Source organism: Parasteatoda tepidariorum, chromosome 4 (genome assembly GCF_982258835.1).
Source record: "Parasteatoda tepidariorum strain Cologne lab strain chromosome 4, Ptep-v5.0, whole genome shotgun sequence".
Taxonomy (NCBI): Eukaryota; Metazoa; Arthropoda; class Arachnida; order Araneae; family Theridiidae; genus Parasteatoda; species Parasteatoda tepidariorum.
In genome coordinates, this window is record NC_141758.1 from 68801045 (window position 1) to 68821272 (window position 20228).

The window sequence follows — 20228 nt, forward strand, 5'->3', positions numbered from 1 at the left end:
AAAAAAAAATTTTGCAAGGCAATTCAAAAAATTTGGATTTTGTTTGGATTGCATTTTTATGAATGAATTTAATGCTTTTGCAACTTATATAAGAAAGATAACATTGATAAACTAACTATACATTTCATTAATTAAATCATTTCTTAAAAAACGGTGTCAGTAATTAAAGAGAGCTAACGACTTCATATTATGTAATATCAACTTTACACAATAAAAATGAAAAAGTTTTACTTATCTTCAACGAATTATGCACTCATTATACTAAAAAAACTTTTAATTAGTCAAGCAATAGTTTTTGAAAAAAATTGTAATAAAGAATATCTTAAATCAAAGCTCTAGCATGTCCCAACAAACTTTTATCGAAACAAATTAGCTTTTGCATGAGTTAATACATTCATAAATTTAATTATAAATTAATTAATTAATTCACATTAACGATTAATTAATAATAATTAATTTTTTAATTTAAATAATTTACATTTCATTAATTCGTCGATAATGATAATTTTCATTGACTTAATTTCGTTGATAATGCATATTACATTCAAATGCAAAGATCAAAATCTTTCCTTTTTCCATAAAAAGCATTAATATACGTTAAGAAAACAATACTAATTGAGCTTAAAATGTTTTAAGCCTTAAATATTCATAAAACCAACTTAGCAACTTCAGAATCTAATTTTGTTTCTAACCCATATTTTCAACTAATTATTACCAAGAGAAGGCGAAAATCTAGAACTGGGTTAAAAGAATGAGATAAATTGTTCTCTTCGGAAATTTATTCTAAGCAAAAAGAATTTTGAATGGAAATACTTGTAATTATAATATTCCAAGTACATGCAAACATTTTAAAACTAAACCTGTTTTCTAATGAAACATTAAAAATAATGAAGAATAAATTTTAGAGTAATTGGAAAACTCTGCGCAATTTAGTGATAAGTAAATTTTTTTAGAGATAATTTCGAATCTAAACTCTTTGTGTTGACTTTGTAATTACTTGATCTATTTTAAAATTGACCTATAATTTTAAAATTGTTTATTATAATACAAAACGCAACATCAGTTCGGTTTTTTAAAAAGCAATGGCTGAAAAAATGATTAGGTAAGTAATGGTTAGGTTATATTTGTGTTAAATAAATATAAAATTGAATATATACTTTTTCAAAAATAGAATTGATATACTAAAATATAATACTGGGTTTCAAAAACTAAATAATTGCAATTAAAAGAATTAAGTATCCTATTTCTTTTAACAATATATTAACCTTAATTTCAATTAAACAAATTTTACTTTAAATAAATTCAATTAAATAAACTGAACATTCCAAACAGTATACCTTTTAAATAATGGAATTAATATACTAAAATATAATAATGGATTTGGAAAACTAAATAATGACAATTAAAATTGTTAAATATCCTGTTTATTTTAACAAATTATTAAACTTAAATTTACTGAAACATTAAGTTTTATTTTATATAAAATTGGACATTTCTAATAGTATGCTTTTTAAATAATAGATTTGATATAGCTAAATAATGTAATAATGGGTTTATGGAACTAAATAACGGCAATTAAAAGTATAAAATATCCTAATTTTTATTTAAAAAAGTATTTATCTTAATTTTATTTAAACAAAAATAGCATTAATGGGCACGAAGTCTGACAAATCTCATTAAGGAAGACTGGATTAAGGACATCAACGCCTTTTTAACTGTCGGATGAAACTCGGATGCATTTCTAATATATCTTTCTTCTTCATATTCTCTCAGTTCCTCTGTGTTTTTCTAGCAATAAAATAAGTTTGAATGATTTCAATGGCACATTCCTCAATAGTAATTCACCAAGCTTTAATAGTATTTTTGGTTTTTTTTATATGAGATATTAATTTTTTATCATTGAGAAAATTCTTTAGTCTTCATTTGAGAAGGATTCTAAAAAATATATATTAAGGAGGACGATTACGAAACACCCCCGTATACTGTAGCGTAAATGCAAATGCTTTTTTTTTAAACATAAATAATAATCTTTATATAATAATGCGATTGATTAACTTAATAATAACAATTAAAAGCATTAGATTTGAAAATTATTTTAACAATATATAAATATGTTTCAGATGTTATATTTGTTTCTGGATGAGCGTTTTCGTATCATATGTGTTCCTATCTGCGGGAAGGGGAAAAAATCAGGACGAAAATTTCTTCTGAACAATGGTGGTCTTTTCGCAAGAAAATATAATTTTTGAGAAGATCTCTTTTTGACTTTCTGATGTACTCGACACTCGTAGACATGTTTAGAGACCAATAACACCAACAAAAATAAATAAATAAATAAAAATAAGCAAACTCGGAATTAATATTATATTTTTTTTATATCTGAGAACAATGCATTTATGAATAAAATATGATAAAATATAAATTATATTTAAAATTATATAATAAAATATAAATTATATTTTATAGTAAACGAAATAAATAAAATATAATTAAAATAAATAAAATACAATTAAAATAAATAAATATATTGCTAGATCGAAAGAGAGCATTTAACCAAAATTTAATCTTTTTCAGTCTTAAGTGCTATACAATTATATTTAAATTTAAGTAAATACTGATTTTTTTTAAAAATATATAATGCAATATTATTACATAACAACTAATAATCATAAAATAATGTAGTAATGAAATATTAGTACTTTTGTTGTCACCGTATATGTGACAGTGGAATGCAAATGATTTCTGGGGAATTTGAATTTTTTATCTTAAAATTTTTGGTTCGGGAAGTCGAATGAATGAAAATTAAAATAGTTGAATGAAGCAAGTCTTAAATTCAGAGAAATGTGAATAGAGAAATAGTTTTTTAAGTAAAATCTTTTAAGAAATAAATCTAGAATATATAATTTTAGCTTAAATTTGTATGCTACCTATCAGATAAAAGTCGCTGTTTTTTTTCAAAAAAAATTTTTTGTACAAAACTTGATCTCTGTCGAAATTTTCCGTAACTTCAAATTACACTTAAAACGTCATTTTCAGTGCCTTAACATTTCATACAATATATTTGTTCCAAATTACCTAATTCCCTTTTAAAATTAATTATAAATATACACTCATCGCACATAATGAATTGCATTATTATCAGCTTTGGGAGAAAATGCCATTAGTTATAAATTTTCTATGGGTATTTTTATGCCATTGACTCTTTCGAATCCCCAAGCGCTTAATTAAAAAATATGAAAAATAATTTTTTCATCAATTGCATTTTTGGTTACACAACTCTTGATGCTCATGTTTTTTTTTTATTCCTATAATTAATTTGGAAAATTACATTTATCAATTTATATGCCATATATAAATTGACGTTAATGTAACTTCAATAATAAATCATTATTTATACAAAAAAAATAAGCATTCTATATGTCAATTTATGTATCACCGCATAATTAACAGTAGGATTTCGTCTTATTTTATTTATTTTTTCGCTTCCTATTAAAAATATTTGAATTTCTGAAAAAGTATAATAAATAGTATTAAGAGTTTATTAACTTGAAATTTAATTTTTTTTAACCATTCTTTGACTTTCTAAAGAATAAGTTCACCTCATTTATTTCCAAACATATTTCACTCATTATTTTCATTCTCATTCATTTTATTCATATTCATTATTTGCAGTTAAGTCAGGAATTTGGACAAATTTCGTTTCACAGTAATTTGTATTGAAAAGGGATTACAGCACAATTTGTACAGTTCAAATGGAAAATTTAGGAAGAGTAATTAACATTAATAATTTAATGAATTGTATTATTTAGAATGCTCTCACACTACCATTATTACGGAAATCAAAGTTATTAAAAGAAGTAAGGCAAAAATTGCATACACATTACCCGATCACTTTAATTAAATAGAAACATCTTAATTGTTATTATTATCGAGGCTGTAAGTGATTATCAAAACCCATTATTTAAAACTTTTTTTACATAATTTCAAACAATGTAGAACTTTTTAATATACATAATTTTAGATTTTAAACGCATTCTGTAGATTAGTTGAATTATATCCTGAAAATTTAACCCTTCTTTTATTCACTGGTTGTTGAAACGTGTCATTTGCTTATGTTAGCAACTGTTCTTTCCACTCTATTTCAAGTAATCCAAGCCCGTCAAGTATCAATTAAGGTCGTGAAGATCACAAACAAACTATTTATGCATCGAAGTTGCCAAAAATACGAAGCAAAATAATCACGGTTAAACTAAAATACATACACATATAATAAATAATTAAAGACGTAGACACGAAATATTTATAATTTAAGAATGCTTGGTACGGCAAATGAGACAATAAAGAATGCGTGCCCTTGTAAAATCTCGTAAGAAATCTGAAGCTTAACTTATTTTAATACTTTATTTTTCATAATATGCATCAGCATATACCAATCGAAAGGAGATGTGATTATCAATTAAATTTATTGTTAGACGATTTTCAATTATTTAAGCGATTAAATGCTTCCCTCAATATAAGTCGTTAAAATCAAAACACTTTATTCAATTGTATGCTTAAGAAAAAGTTACATTGTATTTACAGGCGAATAAAGTAACATAAATATTTTTTCCATTAGTGATTCAAGACTAATTTCTGCAGTAAAAAGTCTACAGCAAAAACAAAAACGTTCTTTATCGAACCTAAACATTATTCAGCACTCGTTAACTCCAGAAACTATAAGATTTGCTGATTCCTTCATGCATCAGATAGTAATGGCGCCAGATTTTTTTTTTCACTGATAGAAAAAAAAAGATTCCAGCTATTTAGGATGTTTGGTTCCTCACGCTAATGTTCTATAATTCCTTTTATATTTTGAAGGAAACGAATATGCTTAAGATAAAACGATTTCACGGATAAAACTCTTATTTAATAAACTGGACATAAATATTTAAACATTATTAATTTTTTGTCAGAATTTTAGAAATGATAATTTCAAGCATTTGCTTACTTAAAGGGGAAAATTGAACGTAAATAAAGAGATTTGCTAATAATTTGGGAATCTATTGTGCGTTGAATTCGAAAAATATATATTTAAAGAACTCTCGTAAACATTATAATAAATTTAAAGCATTGACGTCCAACGTATGCCTAATAAGTGGGTTACACTCGGCACGAAAATGCATTTTATCACCCAAATTATACAAAATAAAATCAAAATTATATTTTAGCGATATGATTCACAAAAAAAGTATTTTTAAACATTCTATTAAAACTTTAATCCACTAAGTTTTATAATTTTTCATTATAATTTTGATAAAGTATAATTTGGAACGTATATAACCTAACGTCTCTTTTTTGAGACGGTTCTAAAAATATTTTTTTATTTCAATTTCATTTAAATTTTGTTTTTAGCATCACTTATCAAACGTCTGCTTCACAAAATAGCTTTTCTTCAATGCAACGTCAAATAATAATAATGAAACGTTAAATTTTGTCGCTTATCTATAATTTAATAAAAAAGTAAATGGATTTTTTTATGTTCCGCTGATTGCACTGACTAGTTTCGTTGCTAACAATGATTTAAGCAATCTAGAGGGCTTATTAATTTTTTCCTCTCTATTGTATTTTAAAATTAAAAAGATTTTTCAAAAGAGGCTTTTAGTAATTTTCCACTCGATTTAAAGACTTTCAATAATAATACATAAAGTATTATTGAAAAATTATGACAGAAATAAAATATTTAAAAAATAAATATAAAATAAAATGTAAATAAAACTAGATAAAACACGTAAATCTGTATTTTCTATTAGGAACTGTAATACAAAAAATACGCTTCTAATTTCAATTGTCCTTAAGTTGAAATTTATTGATGTTTTTAAAGAATTATTTTGAACACTCATTTATGAATTGCTATTAATTTTACACTTCGACACATTTTTCCTTGTGCGCAAAAATGTGCCAAACAAAAACGTAACCTTAACTTGCTGATTCGCTCATCAGTAACATTTTCTAGTCTATTCTGCAACAAAATATCTAAAATGCCGTCTCTCTCTACATTGATGAAATCCGAAGACCGAACTGAAAACCTTCTTAACGTGTACCATACTAAAACGCATCGGCATAGGTTTTCAAAAGAAGCACGTCGTAATATATTTATGAAAACAGGAGCTGATAAATTCGCAGCTGTCAGAGAGCAAATATTCAATCACATGATGTATTTCACGAATATTTGATCAGGGAACTGATGATGAAATCGTGTTACTTTAAAGAAAGACATAAACAAGTTCTTAGAAATAAGCAGGCCCCGCAGGCTTACTGAAGCATTTTAAATATATTCACATCGTTTTACTGGGTTCGATTCTAAGTACCAGCATTGAGAAATTCAAGAAAAGGGAATATTAATTATCCGTTAAGTAACGTATTTACAAATCTCGATTTCATTACAATGACTTAAGAAATATTCTAATTAATTGGTGATAAGTTGTTTTCAAAGAAAATCAACATAGCTTATTGATGTCTAGAAGATAAAATCAGTTATTATTTTGATGTAATCATCTAAATCTAGATCTTAATTCAGCTGTGATGCGTGGCTGCTTAGCAGCAGTAATCGGACACGCCACTGAATGCACGCTACTAATGAGAAAACAACAAGACATAGAGTATTCAAGAGAAGGGTTTCAAAGCATCTATCATATTGGGTGTCACAGAAAATAACAAAAATTTACTTTAAAATTTTTAAAATAGGGCAAACATTAAATACAAATATACAAGGAGCAACATAAAGTTTATATCCACATTTTTAACCTTCTAACAGTTGCAGTTATAGCAATATAAATAATGTGTTGGTGAAGTTGCTATGAAGTACAATATGAGGCCTCTGTCAGCACCATCTGGTGGAAAACTGAGCAGTTAGCGTTCTTATCTCGAAAATGGCACGAGGTAAGGAATGAATTGAATTACAAAATTGTAAAAAGGCATTTTGTACAAGTAAACGTTTCGTGTTCATTAATGCTAAGCTTTATAGCTTCATGAACTTGAGTACGTTTGTTCACATTTTTTACACAATTTGGAGAACAATCTTAAAAAGAAAAAATAATAATCGTAACCCTTATTTTCAATGTTTTTAAGCTTTGTATATCGAAAATAAAGATAATTTATTCAGGCGGCGCATAGCCACTTTACCATATCCAGACATCACTTTAAAAAACTGGTAGCTGCTGCCTTTCTAAAATAAAAAGAGTAGAGTCGGACCATATATAATTTTTTGTTTTATTTCAAAAACAATTAATGACAATCTCTGACACATATCTAACCTAGTTTCATAACTATTCATACTATTATCCGAAAAAAGTAATTATTTATTTTAAGCAACTCTATATTAATTAAAATTTATTGGTAAAACAATAATTGATATTTAATAAGTGTACTGTATTTTACTTTATACTAATCAGAATAATAAAAAGAACTGTTTCAATTTAGTTCATTTTAATACAGTTAACGATATAACTTTTTTTGAAAAAAATTCCCAATGATTTCAATATTTTTTATAAGTTGTATTTACTCAACAACGCAAAATAGAAATTGTAATAAGAGCAGAAACCCAAATTAAAAAAATAAAATATTGATCCACTCTACCTCAGTTTTAAATTAAATTCCTTTATCAATGAATAACTTAAAATTATATTTAAATACCAATAAATTATCGTATGTCAATCAACACTGTTCGTAATTGAGCAAAACATTCCTGGCAACAATTATGCATTGCTTCATATAAAAATAACTAGGCTGATTCACAACCTATTTATGCTGATAACCTATTAAAAATACCTCTTTGCAAAAACAAAATTTCAATGTTTCAATATTAATTCATTCAATTAGTGTCAAGACTTCTTGCTTGAATAAGCCTTTTTCTTCAAAACAGAAATTCATGATCATTACGAACATAGTATTCGAATGAATTTTATAAAAGCTACTCATTTGTCCTCGCTGTATCGGTGAAGTGGGTGTAGATGAAACTCAAGTTCCACCTTGAGTTAAAAACTGGTTCCTGAAGCAAAAATTCAAAAAGAATTAAGTTCAAGGTGAGAGTTGCAAAAGAGTCCTTTGAAAAGCGGGGATGACTACTTCACGCCGCCATCTAGGTCTTCATTCAATAAAAAATGAAGTAGCTACGTAAAGAAGAAGAAAAAATTAACGCTCCGTAAAAGCGACGCCTAGTTTTCTATGGTTAATAATCAAAACTCATTGTGTATCAATGGTTAATTGGACTATTGTTCTTCTGCCAGACAATTGAAATTTATGCAAGTAACATTTATTAATAAAAACTTGAGACCGAACCAATTATTCACGGAGTACTGAAAATCGGCTTACAATCAAACATGATCCTAAAATAGTAAAACTTAGAAAATGGTAGAAACTTGGCTATTAAAAGATAGATCCGACTTATTTGGACATAGATGTGTGTGAGTCAGGATGACTCAAGGAATAGAACTCCCGTCTCACAAATCCAATATGGTGACCCAGGTTCGAATCCCAATGACGGCTGGTGAAATTGAATGCTGCTTCCGGCTCGCAACAAATACAGTTTCGACGTAAAATATGGTCAATAGTAGACTGGCAGTTGGACTAACGGTGAGAGATTTTTGAGGTTTTCCTACCTCTCCCATCTACACGGGTTAATTCTATCAAAAATTCTTCCACGAAGGCTAGTTCGCTTTAATGCTTAATCCATTGTCTTCTAGGTTGGGTTCAAAATTAGAAGGCTAATAAGGATTTGAACATTGATAGTCGTAAATCCGAAAATGGGGCAGAATGTTCAATGCAAGTTATAAAATAAACTAAGCTTTGGGAACAAAATTCGATTATTTTCAAAATTTATATGAATGCAGAAAATTTCTGTGAAATATTCATACTGTAGATATCTAGTACAGTAACTGAGACTAATATGCTCCGATTAATAAGTCACTTTAAATAAAGTTCTTGGGATTAAATGAATGATTCTTCAGAAAAAATGCCTTGATAATCATAAAGCATACTTTGAACACACAATGCATGCATTTGAAAAAACATTTAATTTTTATTGCAATTAATGCAAAAAAAAATTTTTTTTAAGAGGACAGGTAGTGACATGGACTGACAAAATCTTAAAAAATAGTGTTTTATCTAACATGGGGGATATATCCATGATTCTCATTGTATTTATATCCATATATAACTATATCTGTATTCCATCTATATATATGATTTCGCTTAAACTGAATTATATTTTTTTATTTACTTAAAATTAATTAGGGGAATGATTAATGATTGGATTTACGCAAGCTAGGTTGCTTTCATTACAATTACAGAAACCCCACCTTATTCTAAATTATTATTTCTGACTATTAATTAAGTTGGTAAATTATACACAAAAATGTACTTTCTCTGAACTTTTGACAGATTCTGATTTAGCATTTCTGAAAAATGATAAAGGGTTTGATGAATTTAAAATTAAGCAAAAGTTGGGAAATTGATCACATGCACGATTCCCCCCAATGCTATTTTTACTTTTAATCGGATATGAGTTTGGCACACATCTATAAAGCCCGTTTATACAAAGCAAAAATATAATTTTGCTTTGAACAAACTTATAAACTTATTAAATATTAAAGATTATTAAATTTAGTGACATATTGTTATTATAAAATATACAATTCTTCCATCTCCTTACAAACTCTTTTTTGACTAAAACCCAATATTAACAGATGCTCAGTCTATCAAAAAGAAAAAATTTGCTTTTAAAGAAGGCGTGTACCTGATTTTATAACTTTTAGTCAATTCTAGTTAATTAATGTATTTAAAACTGTTTCATTAAACCCTTAAATGTGAAAACTCATTGGTATTCATGAATCAGGTCGCTACATTCGAATTGTTTCCGTGTTTTTCTTCTTCTTTTTTTAAGATCAATATTTCTTTTATTTATGTAGTAATTGAATTCAACGAACTAATATTTTTAAGTCCTTCATTCTTTAACATTTAAATTGCATAAAAATGCTTTAAAACGAAGGAAATTTTTTTTAACTAAGAAATGCTTAAGTTGTCCAATTACAATTATGTCAAAAAAATTCCTCTAAAATGATGTCAAATGATATCTTTTTTTAAAAATATAGTTCAACTTAAATAATTTTTTAAATGAATTTATTGAGAGAGCCTGTGTAAAAGTAACAAATTTTTAACATGCATAAAAATTTTGAGCATGACCTTAAGCTAACCACGACTTTTATTACGAAAATTAGCATAAGATACAGAAGAGTTTCAAGATGAACATCTAAACTGAGACATGAATACGAACTAATTCTTTGCGAGCTGGATCAAAGAGCAAAATGTCAAAGATGAATAGGAAAAGCAAAAAAAATCGTCCATTTGTCCGCCTACTTCACATCAGAGCTTGCAGAAGAAGGGGTAATATTAGGTCAAAGTTGCTACAGCAAAAATGGCATCACGGATGTTCAACGATGCGATATGTAGTACTTAAACAAAATCGTCTGCCAAATAACCAGTAGAAGATAATAAGAAAAAGAAAGAAAAAAAAAAAAACTAAGGAAAAAAATAGCGTTTAGAACTTTTTTCCACTTTTTTTTCTTTTTATTGTTATGCTTTTTTCTATTTTTGTAATGTTCTGTTCGCTTCATAGATCAGGGGCAGAAGATCATTAGTGCCGAAATACACTCGGTTCCTTTACTGCAATAACGTGAAGGATTTCTTGGCATTCTATTTTGGAGGCTTTTCCATGAAGTTCTTTTCGTAAAGTTGGGGCCTATTTATTTCTCAAGGCGATCACTTTCTCAAGAAGGGAGATGAGTAAGACCTGAACTTGTCTAGGTGTCAAAAGTGCTCGTCAAGTTGCACGTGAAAATAAAGTGACCTTGATCTCTCCCGAGTAAAAATTTCAAATGCGGAAGACTTGAGAGTTTCTAATCAAATAAACATTACCATTAATGTGGCTACTTGAATGTATAGTCTCTCTATTTCGATGAACATTTCCACGATTAAACAGTTATTCAAATTGATATTATAAAAACAATTGTAATCACTAAAATGAATTCCTTATAAATAAGAAGTATCTATTGGTATCGTGTATAGACGATAATGGACGGCGAATTTAACTACTACTTAGAACGTCCTAACATGTAAACTATTTCAACATTTTAAATATTACTTGCAAAGATTAGTAGAGGGATAGAACGATCACCTCCCAATGAGGTGACAAGAGTTCGAATTTCGCACCTGTCTCGCACCCCCCACAATGCTGACGTTAATATATCCTCCATAGTAGACAGGTTATGAGTTAGAAACCCCTTGCCGTCAGTTTAGACAAAGGTTTTCGTGGTTTTACCCACCATGTAACTCAAATGTCAAAAATCCTGCACGAAAGCAAAATTTATCCCTATTACCTTGTCTTCTGGATTGGGTTCAAAATTACAAAGCTACGGAGTTCAACATTGGTAGTCGTAAACTCAAAATTGGGTCAGCTGTTAAACGACAACGATATAAAAAAAAATGTAGTACTAGATGATTACCATAAGTTTGTTTAAGATGGCGGTTTAAAACTATTTTATAAGTGAAAAGATGTTTAACAAAAGTTATTTGGTAATTGCATGAGTTTGTTTTTACGGGGCGTGTTTAAACTGTTTTCTAATGTTAACCAATATTGAAAATAATAATTATAAAAACACTGTGCTCTATTTGTGTGTTGACTAAAAAAACACACTAATGTATTTTTACTGCACTATAAGTACCACAGCTATAAAGTTAAGTTTACAAATCAATTACACGAAATTAACTTTTGATGATAACCAACACAAACCCTTCGATACAAAATCTTTATACATATTTTTCATACTTTGATTATTTTGTATTAATTTATATCCAAATACGTGAAAAATGTTATATTTAGCATTTTAATAATTTATGATTAGGAAATACAGCATGAAACACCGAAAGGAATTTTTCTGCGTTAAAGATAATATCTTCCAAACCCGGCTCAATTCCAAACGATGATTTTTTTAAAATTTGGAGTTACTAGATCTAATAAAGACAGTTGTTCATCAATACAATTTCTTTAATCTATAAAATCAATTGTCCATAAATTTTTGAATACGAATGGGAAAAAAAATCCCAAACTACATTTTTTGAATTTTATATTTTAGTACAAATACTATTCAGATAATCAAACAAACTTTTTTCCCAGTAACTATTAAACTGTTTTTTTTTTAAATAAAAAATGACATAATACACATGTAATTAGAACGTTCGAAAAAAAATATATGTAAAATAGACACATGTGATCTATCTGCCTCAAAATATTACCTTTACTAAACAATTACAAGAATTTCCACTATTTTCTTAAAAAATTATCAAAAGGAAGTTAGTGAGTTAACTAAAACCATGTAAATGTGTTTTTACTGCGCTATAAGTATTACCGGTGTATAGCTACTTTTACAGATCAACTACTTAATGCTAAGCTTTGACAATAAATCACTTTGTGATTCTTGGGATTAACCCTACTAAATGATTAATTCCATCAAATTTCAAAGCTTGCTTAGAAACGAAACAAAAAGAAATAAGCGGTTTACAAAGAGCTCTATATTAATTTAAAATTAATTTACGTGATTTTCAATTATCCTATGATAATTAAAAATCACGTCAATTAATTTTTATTACATAGAGTATCACCGCTATAAATTTACATTTACTGATCCTCACAGGTGAAGTTTATTTTCTTTAGACTTAAGTTGTTTAGTTACATATCAACAAATGTCAAAAGAAAAAAAAAGTGTGTCTATACTTTCCTTTTAAATGGGAAGATTGCCAGACAACTAAAATAGCAGTGCGTAGTCAGACATAACAATTATGCCATACAGCCCACGAAAAAGAAAAATGAACAGAAAAAAAATGTAAATAATGAAAAAGAATGTAGGTCTCATGATAATAGAGTCCCGCATGTAATTAAGAACGTGTTCCCGCGTTCATTTTGTTAATAAATGAATGGCTTCCATTATTTTAATATGTCAACACAGTTGCCGCAATAAAAAGAAGTTGTACAAGCATTAATTAAACATTTACGAGTCTGCAGTTAGTTAGTTTTTTTTTTCCTGAGAAGAACTAGAAAGGTGATATAAATTAAATTATAAATAATAAAGAAATTTTAAATTTTTGGTTGCGTTATCAAGTTTCTATAAATTAAGAGTAAATTAAAACTTTTATGAACTCAAAAATAGCTTAACTTTTAAACCTGTTTCTACATTTTTAATATGGAAAAAAACTCGTTTAAATATTGCAAAAAATCCAGTAACAAGATACACTTTTTCAAAATGTGACATTTTGACATCTAACTGCTCTCATGCTTTCCCCCCCCCCCTTTTTTTCATATATATATATATATATATATATATATATATATATATATATATATATATATATATATATATATATATATATATATATATATATATATATATATATATATATATATATATATATATATATATATATATATATATATAACAAAATAAATAAATACAAAAAAACACGAAGAAAATTAAGAAAAACAATTACTTATTGTGTTCTATTTTATTTGCTGTAATTTTTGTAAAAAAATTTTGTCACTATTGTAAAAAACACTATTGTGTTAATATATTTTGCTTTGGCTATATTGATACAATATCAGAAAGCACTCTTTTTTGAGGATATAATCGTACGGGCTGATGAAAAGATTATATCTTTTATTTTCCAGATTTTTAGAAAAAATTTTCTCCCTTTTTTTTTCTCCCAGTTGTTATTTTTTTTATTATTATTTTTCTTTCCCCCCCCCCCTTTTTTTCATATGTCTGTAATTTTCCTTTGTTTTATCTTCATTTTGAATATATATATATATATATATATATATATATATATATATATATATATATATATATATATATATATATATATATATATATATATATATATATATATATATATATATATATATATATATATACATACAGCAAAATAAATAAATACAAGAAAACACAAAGAAAGTTAAGAAAAACAATAAGTTTCATTTACTGCGCATAAGCTGCAAGTAAACAGAACTCATTAGATAAGTTCAAAATGAAGATAAAACAAAGGAAAATTATAGACATATAAGAAAAGGGGGGAATATAATGAAAAAAAAAAATATATATATAATAAAAAATATTTACATATATATAACACCTTCATGAAAATGATCGCCATTTCTCCCAAAATCGCAATTCGAAATGACAAATTTTAAAATTTGGCTCTTTTTTATATCACCCTAAATAAAAACTTGATGAATAAATCTGAATAAATAAAACTTAAAAAACGTTAAAATAAATATGAACTCAAAAAAGTTTAAGTAAGACACTCCGATCAAAATTTTAATTCACGGTGTGTTTTACATCATAACTTAACACAACAAGAACTCAAATAATAATAATTTGTTTAAAAAAATTCAATATGTATATCTATTCAAAACTAGTAGTTTCAAGAACAAATTTCCTTATATTGAAAAAATTCATGTTATATGGAGAGGCGTTTTTGACATTTGAAAATCCTCTTAAAAAATAACCTTCTATACACCAAAGGGAAAGAGATAAAGAGGAAGATCTAGAACAAGATGGTTAGATAGAGTAGAGTAGTAGTTAAGACTTGGAGACTTGGAGGTTAACAGATGGAGAAATATAGCATCGAAGAGATCTAGATGGGTAAATTGACTGAGACGGCCTTGGTCAGTAACGGGCTGTAGTGCCTAAGAAGTTTTCGACGTTTGACATTTTTCATCCAAAAATAAAATACAAATTTTTTTATTTTATTTAGGAAAAAACCACAAAAATAATTTGGGTTACAAAAGCCCATTCACTCACACTGTTGTTCCAATAAACCTGAATTTAAGTAAGAGCATTCCTTATATTAAGATTAATTTTATAAAAAAGTTTACATATTTACTTTTAAAAAAATATAACAGTATAATTGTAACGCTTTTTAATGGTTTTTCAGTAATCCTAGCACCATTTACCAAACAAGTATTTCTTTTAAAAAACTTTTAATAAAATTTTTTAAAAAAGACTTCTGAAATTAGAAAAAAGTCTATGCTTACTAATAGGAAGAAAAAAAATTCAAGGTTCATTGTTTATTGACAATGTTTAAAAAATATGCCTTAAAAGTGATACTTTATCATTACGAGTATAAGAATATTTCTGCATGAAGTTCAACAAAAAATTACATATCATATTAACATTAAACAAATCACATTAATTAACGTTCAAAGTTATGATAAACATTGTAAATTTAATTTTATTTTTAATTTGTGTAATTTTCAGCTCGTTATTTCTATAAAAGCTATAAATAACTTATTCTTAAACCAAATAACTATACATCAGTAAGTAAAGAAATATTCTATATATTTTCCGGCAAATATGTAAATAGAATATTTCTTAAAATAGAGAAGAGTATTCCAATCATTATTTAGTACATAACGAAGCATTTCATTTGCGCATTTGATCGTTTGCAATGTAGTTTATCTACTTATTTATTTTTAATTCTAGGTCAAGAAAAAACATGCTCCATATAATGACTATCTAAATTCCTGGGGGGGGGGGAAATCTACAATTTAAATTATATTTTAATTTAAAGAATTTAATTATAGAATTTAAATTATATTATTTATTATGTATTATTTTTTAAAGCATTATTTTTAAAAATTATTATTAATGGCTGAATAATTTAAAACTAGAATGCAGTAGAAAAATTTATAATTATATTTCATTAAAATATATCAGAAAATTAAGTTACGTTATTTTTCATGAATTAATTTTAAAAGATTATTTTTAACAATTATTATAAATGGCTGAATAAATTAAAACCAGCATGCAGTAGAAAAATTTATAATTATATTTCCTTAAAATATATCAGAAAATTAAGTTATTTTTTATGTACTATTAGTTTTTAAAGTATTATTTTTAACAATTATTATTAATGGCTGAATAAATTAAAACTAGAACGCAGTAGAAAAATTCATAATTATATTTCATTAAAATATATCAAGAAATTAAGTTATTTTGTATGTATTAATTTTTAAGGTATTATTTTTCACAATTATTATTAATGGCTGAATAAATTAAAACTAGAACGCAGTAGAAAAATTAATAATTATATTTCATTAAAATATATCAGAAAATTAAGTTAAGTTATTTTTTATGTATTCATTTTTAAAGTATTATTTTTAACAATTATTATTAATGGCTGAATAAATTAAAACTAGAACGCAGTAGAAAAATTTATAATTATATTTCATTAAAATATATCAGAAAATTAAGTTAACTTATTAAAAAGTAAGGGGTCAATGCAATTGTTTAGAATGTGAATTGCTTTAGATTAAATTCGTAAAAGATTACGATAAGTTGTAAATTTACATCTTAATTCGAATCATTCTAAAAAGGATTTTTTTTAAAGTAAATAACTATGCACTAGTCAATAAATTAACATTCTATTTTCATTTTGGCACATAAATGTTTTCATAATAGCTATTTTTATAATTAATTAAGTCAATCCCCTCCTTTTTTTTTATATATTTTTTTTTTAAACTTTCTGAAATGACGCACACACATTATTTCTGTGAAAAATAAGAAATTTATAACTGTCAATATAGGAATGGTGTTGAGTTCTCTAGCAAAGATATTTTTATTCATTCCCAAGTTATTAAAATTTGAAGAATTTATTGATTTTAAACAGAAAATTTCAAATTATACTGCAGTGAAAAATAACACAGAACAAAATAAACTTACCCAAAAAACAAAGTTAATAATTAAAACCATATATTTGATACACGCTAAACATCCTTTGACAGCCATCTCAACAAAAACACGCTACACAGAAATCTTCAAAATAAAAAACTAGTGTTATCAAAACAATGGCACGTGTGTTACCAGAATTCCCAAGCTTCTCTCTCGAAGAGCACAAGAGTCAATGAAGACTAAATGTGCATCGAATCCGGATAACGATGATTGGATGCGAAATGAAGAAAATGCATCCCATCCTCCCACGTAAATTGTGGTGCTGCCATCTATCGCACACTGTAGGTTACTGCACCATCAACAAAACATTGATTTAAAAAAAAAAAAAAAATATTGAATGGTTTCACCAAATCATTTTTTTTATTTTTTATTATCTAGAACAGATCTGATTTACTACTTAACACTGAAAAGAAAAAATACAAATTGAATTGGCCTATTTTTATGTTTTGCCTGGGTGAAAATAATAATAATAATAATAATAGTTAAATAACAATCACAAAAGTGTGTTTGTTATTCAACTATTATAATTATTATTTTTGCGTTTGTTAATAAAATCTTTAAAAAAAAGTGCGTTTTTAATTTAATTAATTAAAAAAAATTGCAGGTAACATCAATATGCATTAAAGAAATATAATAAATAAATTGTCAGTTTTCAGCAGAACTAAGCACAATATTTCATTATATTTGGGAAAAAATGTATTGGCGATCGAAATGGGCTACAGGTGTCGTAGAGCATAACTCTCTACCTATGGCAACACTTCGAATGCTTTTACCATTAGCTTGTGAAGAGTCATTAGAGCAGGGGTGGCCAAGCTCCTTGATAGTCGATCATTTTTCAAATTTTGAAATTTATCGCGAGTCGCAATTAAATACGTATTTAAAAGGTATGCAAAAAAGGTATTAAATTTTTTTTTACCGAAATTATATTTAGTGAAAACATATAAATAAAAGTACAAAATATGTGTATTGCATTTAAATATTAAAGATTCAACACATTTATTTTACTTCTCTTGATAATTATTTGAAATTTGGTGAATAATTGGTGATAGCACTTCTCAGTAATTCTTTGAGATGCTGGTTAGTTTAATACTGATCGGTGTTTGGATTTCACGAATTTTAAAGTGGTATAAAATGATTCAACTAAGTACGTTGTTCCGAATATTGAAATGATTCGACAAGCAGCCTTTTTTAATTCAGGATACGTCGATTCTGGTACCAAGGGCGCCGGCAGAATAATATAAAGGGGGGTGCAACCATCTAACAAACTAACGCCCCCCCCCCAAAAAAAAAGAAAAATTAAAAATATTCTGTTATTACAATTTGTTTTGTTATTACATATACTTTCATCTGATAATTTTTTTTCAAGATACATTTCTTCATTCTTAACAAGATATTTTTTTTTTAAAAAAGTGCGAATTTACGTGTTACGAAATGTGGAGGAATAGAGAACATTCTTATGAATCCCTCGAATACATCGATTTAGTTATTGAGGCCACACCGTTTTATCCAGCTGTAGCGGAGGCAGTCAAAATTGGCCTAACTCTTCCAGCTACTATGTGCACTATTGAACGCACTTTTAGTACAATGCGACTCATCAAAACATGGAATCGGTCTACAATGTCTCACGAGAGGTTAAGTAGTTTGTGCATGCATAAGAAAAGAATCAAAGATGACTCAGAATTCATTGAAAAAGTTATAAACAGATTTGGACAGCTAACAAGACGATTACAATTCTTGTTTGATTAAACAATTTTTTAATTGTTATGTATCAATAATTACTTAATTATTTGTTTTTGAATAAAAATATTTTTAATAAAAAATTTATACTCTTTAATTGTTTGAAAAAAAGGCAGGGGGTGCAAGTGCACCCCCTTGTACTCCGCTGCCGGAGCCCTTGTCTGGTACAAATTTCCAAAATTCAGTAATCGACGTCGACATAAATTTAATTGTAGAGTTTGATCTTCCTGCATCTCTATTAATTCTAATTCTCTAGATGCTTTTTGTGTCATAATTATATTGGAAATGGAAAACCTCACCTTGAATTAGGTTAATTTCAAATGGATTCAGAAAAAAAAAATCAAGAAACGATTTAAAGTATTTCAAGTCTTGAAATATATTTTGAAATTGCGTCAATATTCCTTCTAGCTTTTTTATATACTCGTTGAGTTTTTCTTGTTTAATATTGGAACAATTTTTTTTTAATTCGATGAAAATGACATAATGTTTCATTTTTAATGTCCTTTTTAAAACGTCAACACGAAGGGTTGACTCTTGAAGTGCCGTCAACTGTCTCGAACGTCAACTGCCCGTTACAATGAAAGTTTACAAATTCAAAATCGGTCTGTAGTTGGTCGATTACGCCACTGTTTATGTTCGTTCGCGCAGTTTTCGATGAGTCATATCATTCTTAACATTCTTAACAACGTTGCACTTAGTCTTTCATACTTGTTCTCAGTAATTTAAAAGACATTTTGAAACACATGCGGAATGGTAGTAATTTTTTAAAATATAATAGCACAAAAATGAAAAGGGAATTCGAGTACATTTATCGAGAGCCACAAATAATCCTTTAAAGAGCCGCATGTGGCTCGCAAGCCGCAGGTTGCCTTGTCTTAGAGCAGTGTTTCTTAACCTTTTTGATATAATGGACCCCTTTTAAAATTTTTTTAAGAAGTCACGGACCACCCCCCTGTGAAAAAAAATAATTGCAAAAAACATCAATTATTAGAAAACATTTAATTTTATTATTTTAGTAGTATACAAAATTTTTAAAATTAAAATTTTTAATATGAAGGTTGCTGCTGCTTTTCCTTAATTAATAAATTTAATTGAGGGATGGTTTTCGACAAAGCAACGTGTATATCATGTTCAACATTCAATCGATTTCGATGTTATATTTTTATTGTCACAAGTGTGAAAAATTCCGCTTCGCAAAGATACACTGTAGCAAACGGAATTATAGCTGCCATAGTTCGATTTACAAGCAATGGGTAGGCTTCCAAACGTTTTAAAAATTAGGAGTAGTCAGCGGACTCCCAAAATATAACTCATGGACCCCTTAGGGGTTCATGAACCACAGGTTAAGAAACCCTGTCTTAGAGGAAGGAAGTTCGTTAGTTTCTATTGTGATTTTTATATAGATTAAAATCTTTTAAGTTGGGAAACTAATTGGAACTGAAAACTACATAAAGCATAGTTCTAAAAGAAAGCATCATGGAAATTTTGAAAAATATTTTTATTAATGAAAAATATTAAGAAAAGGAAAAAATATCGGAGTTCATTCCTATACAACTGATGAGAGGTTAGGGAAAGGAGAAGGGCCAAAAGTATGGAACCGGTCAATTTTTCAATTTTAAAACCGGTCAATCTACAATTTCAAAAAATAAAATAATTTAAAACTTTCGAACAAAA

General features: G+C 27.0%; 2 protein-coding genes across 2 annotated transcripts in view; one reads left to right on the plus strand and one right to left on the minus strand.

The window, feature by feature from the left end:
- Positions 1–17003, minus strand: part of LOC107456921 (CD9 antigen) — a 72814-nt gene extending 55811 nt beyond the window's left edge. The window contains exon 1 of the mRNA XM_016074901.5: positions 16809–17003. Within this exon, the coding sequence (XP_015930387.1) occupies positions 16809–16874 (66 nt within the window). The 5' untranslated portion in view covers positions 16875–17003. The remainder of the gene's footprint in view (positions 1–16808) is intronic.
- Positions 5219–20228, plus strand: part of RpS27 (ribosomal protein S27) — a 324227-nt gene continuing 309217 nt past the window's right edge. The window contains exon 1 of the mRNA XM_087161318.1: positions 5219–5227. The gene's annotated coding sequence lies outside the window, so the exon portion shown is untranslated. The remainder of the gene's footprint in view (positions 5228–20228) is intronic.